At 51.9% G+C, this 1,105-nt stretch overlaps 1 protein-coding gene across 1 annotated transcript; it reads right to left on the bottom strand.

The window, feature by feature from the left end:
* Nucleotides 1–98: 98 nt before the first annotated feature.
* LOC102827409 (DNA-directed RNA polymerase II subunit RPB3-like) lies at nucleotides 99–1,100 on the bottom strand (the record flags this gene model as incomplete). The annotated part of the gene is made up of 3 exons (XM_006878173.1): nucleotides 99–243; nucleotides 788–862; nucleotides 1,012–1,100. Coding segments are annotated over 3 exons (309 nt in total), but the record flags the coding sequence as incomplete, so codon positions are not given.
* Between the last annotated feature and the right edge of the window lie 5 nt (nucleotides 1,101–1,105).

Genomic DNA, 1,105 nt, shown 5'->3' with positions numbered 1-1,105 from the left:
TGCAGCCCTTCTAGTTCATACTGACAGCCTGCCAAGAAACTTGAGCCACAGCTGTCTAGAAGAGTGTCAGGAGAGGCCCGAAGTCCAGCAGGCTGCAGCTAGTTTATGGTCAGGACATCTCTCTGGATCTCATGGCTTAACTGGGTCTGTAAGTCACTCAGCTTCTTCTTCAATCCAGACAGAGCCGAGAGCACGATGGTTTCAGGGCGTAGAGAGCCACAGGACTCCACGTTGTAGTAAAACCTACAAGCAAGCAGCTGGTGAGAGCCATCCAGGAAGCAGGGTACCAGCTTGGACTCTGACATGGGTCAACCCTTTCTCCCTTCTGGTCTAGAATCCTTGCCATCAGAAGCATGACCTTGCCCACTGACTGGCATTCCTTCACCCCCAAATTCATACATACACTAAGTCTAGCTCACTTCATAGGCCCTTAACGAGGCTGAAATTCCCTCAGAAAGATAGTGTAAAAAATCTCAAAAAAAGCTCAAAACACCAATGTGCCCACACTGAGAAGGTGGGATTAAGCAGTGACCCCATGCTAGAGTACTACCTGCCCGCCACTGCCAGATGGCATCAAGCTCCCACCCCTTGCTCAGACCCTTTTGCTCTGGGAGCTGAAAATTTGGATTGGAACAACTCGGGATAACTGGAGGATCCCCCTCCTTACTCAGTGACCCAGATGGATTGAGAAGCTATTGGCTTCTCAATTTATTGGAAGTGTGACTTGAGGCAGAGTGGTTCCCTGACCCCAAACCTGACATTCTCACACACTTGGCCAGGGTCTTACCTCTCTGGCTTGCCGTTGGGGTCATAGGGCGCCTGGGACTCATCCTCATCCAGCTCAGAATACTCACTCTTTGGCCTAAGGTCAAACACAGGTCAGCACAAGGTTGCTATTGGTGCTTTAGGATCTGCTAGCACCTACTGAGTCTGCCCATCTCAGTCACTAGCACCCGCTTCCACACCCAGCTCCCTCACCACCTGCCCACCCTCCTGCCGGTGGGGACAGACCATTCCTCTGGCTTGGGGTACACTGTGTGCCTCAGGGCATTATCTGGATCGTATTCAAAAGCCACCCCTGCCGTAGGGTTCCACTTGGCATGCT

This window comes from Chrysochloris asiatica, unplaced genomic scaffold (genome assembly GCF_000296735.1).
Source record: "Chrysochloris asiatica unplaced genomic scaffold, ChrAsi1.0 scaffold19534, whole genome shotgun sequence".
Classification (NCBI taxonomy): domain Eukaryota; kingdom Metazoa; phylum Chordata; class Mammalia; order Afrosoricida; family Chrysochloridae; genus Chrysochloris; species Chrysochloris asiatica.
The sequence above is the reverse complement of the archived record's forward strand: the minus strand, read 5'-3'. Positions and strand labels throughout refer to the sequence as shown.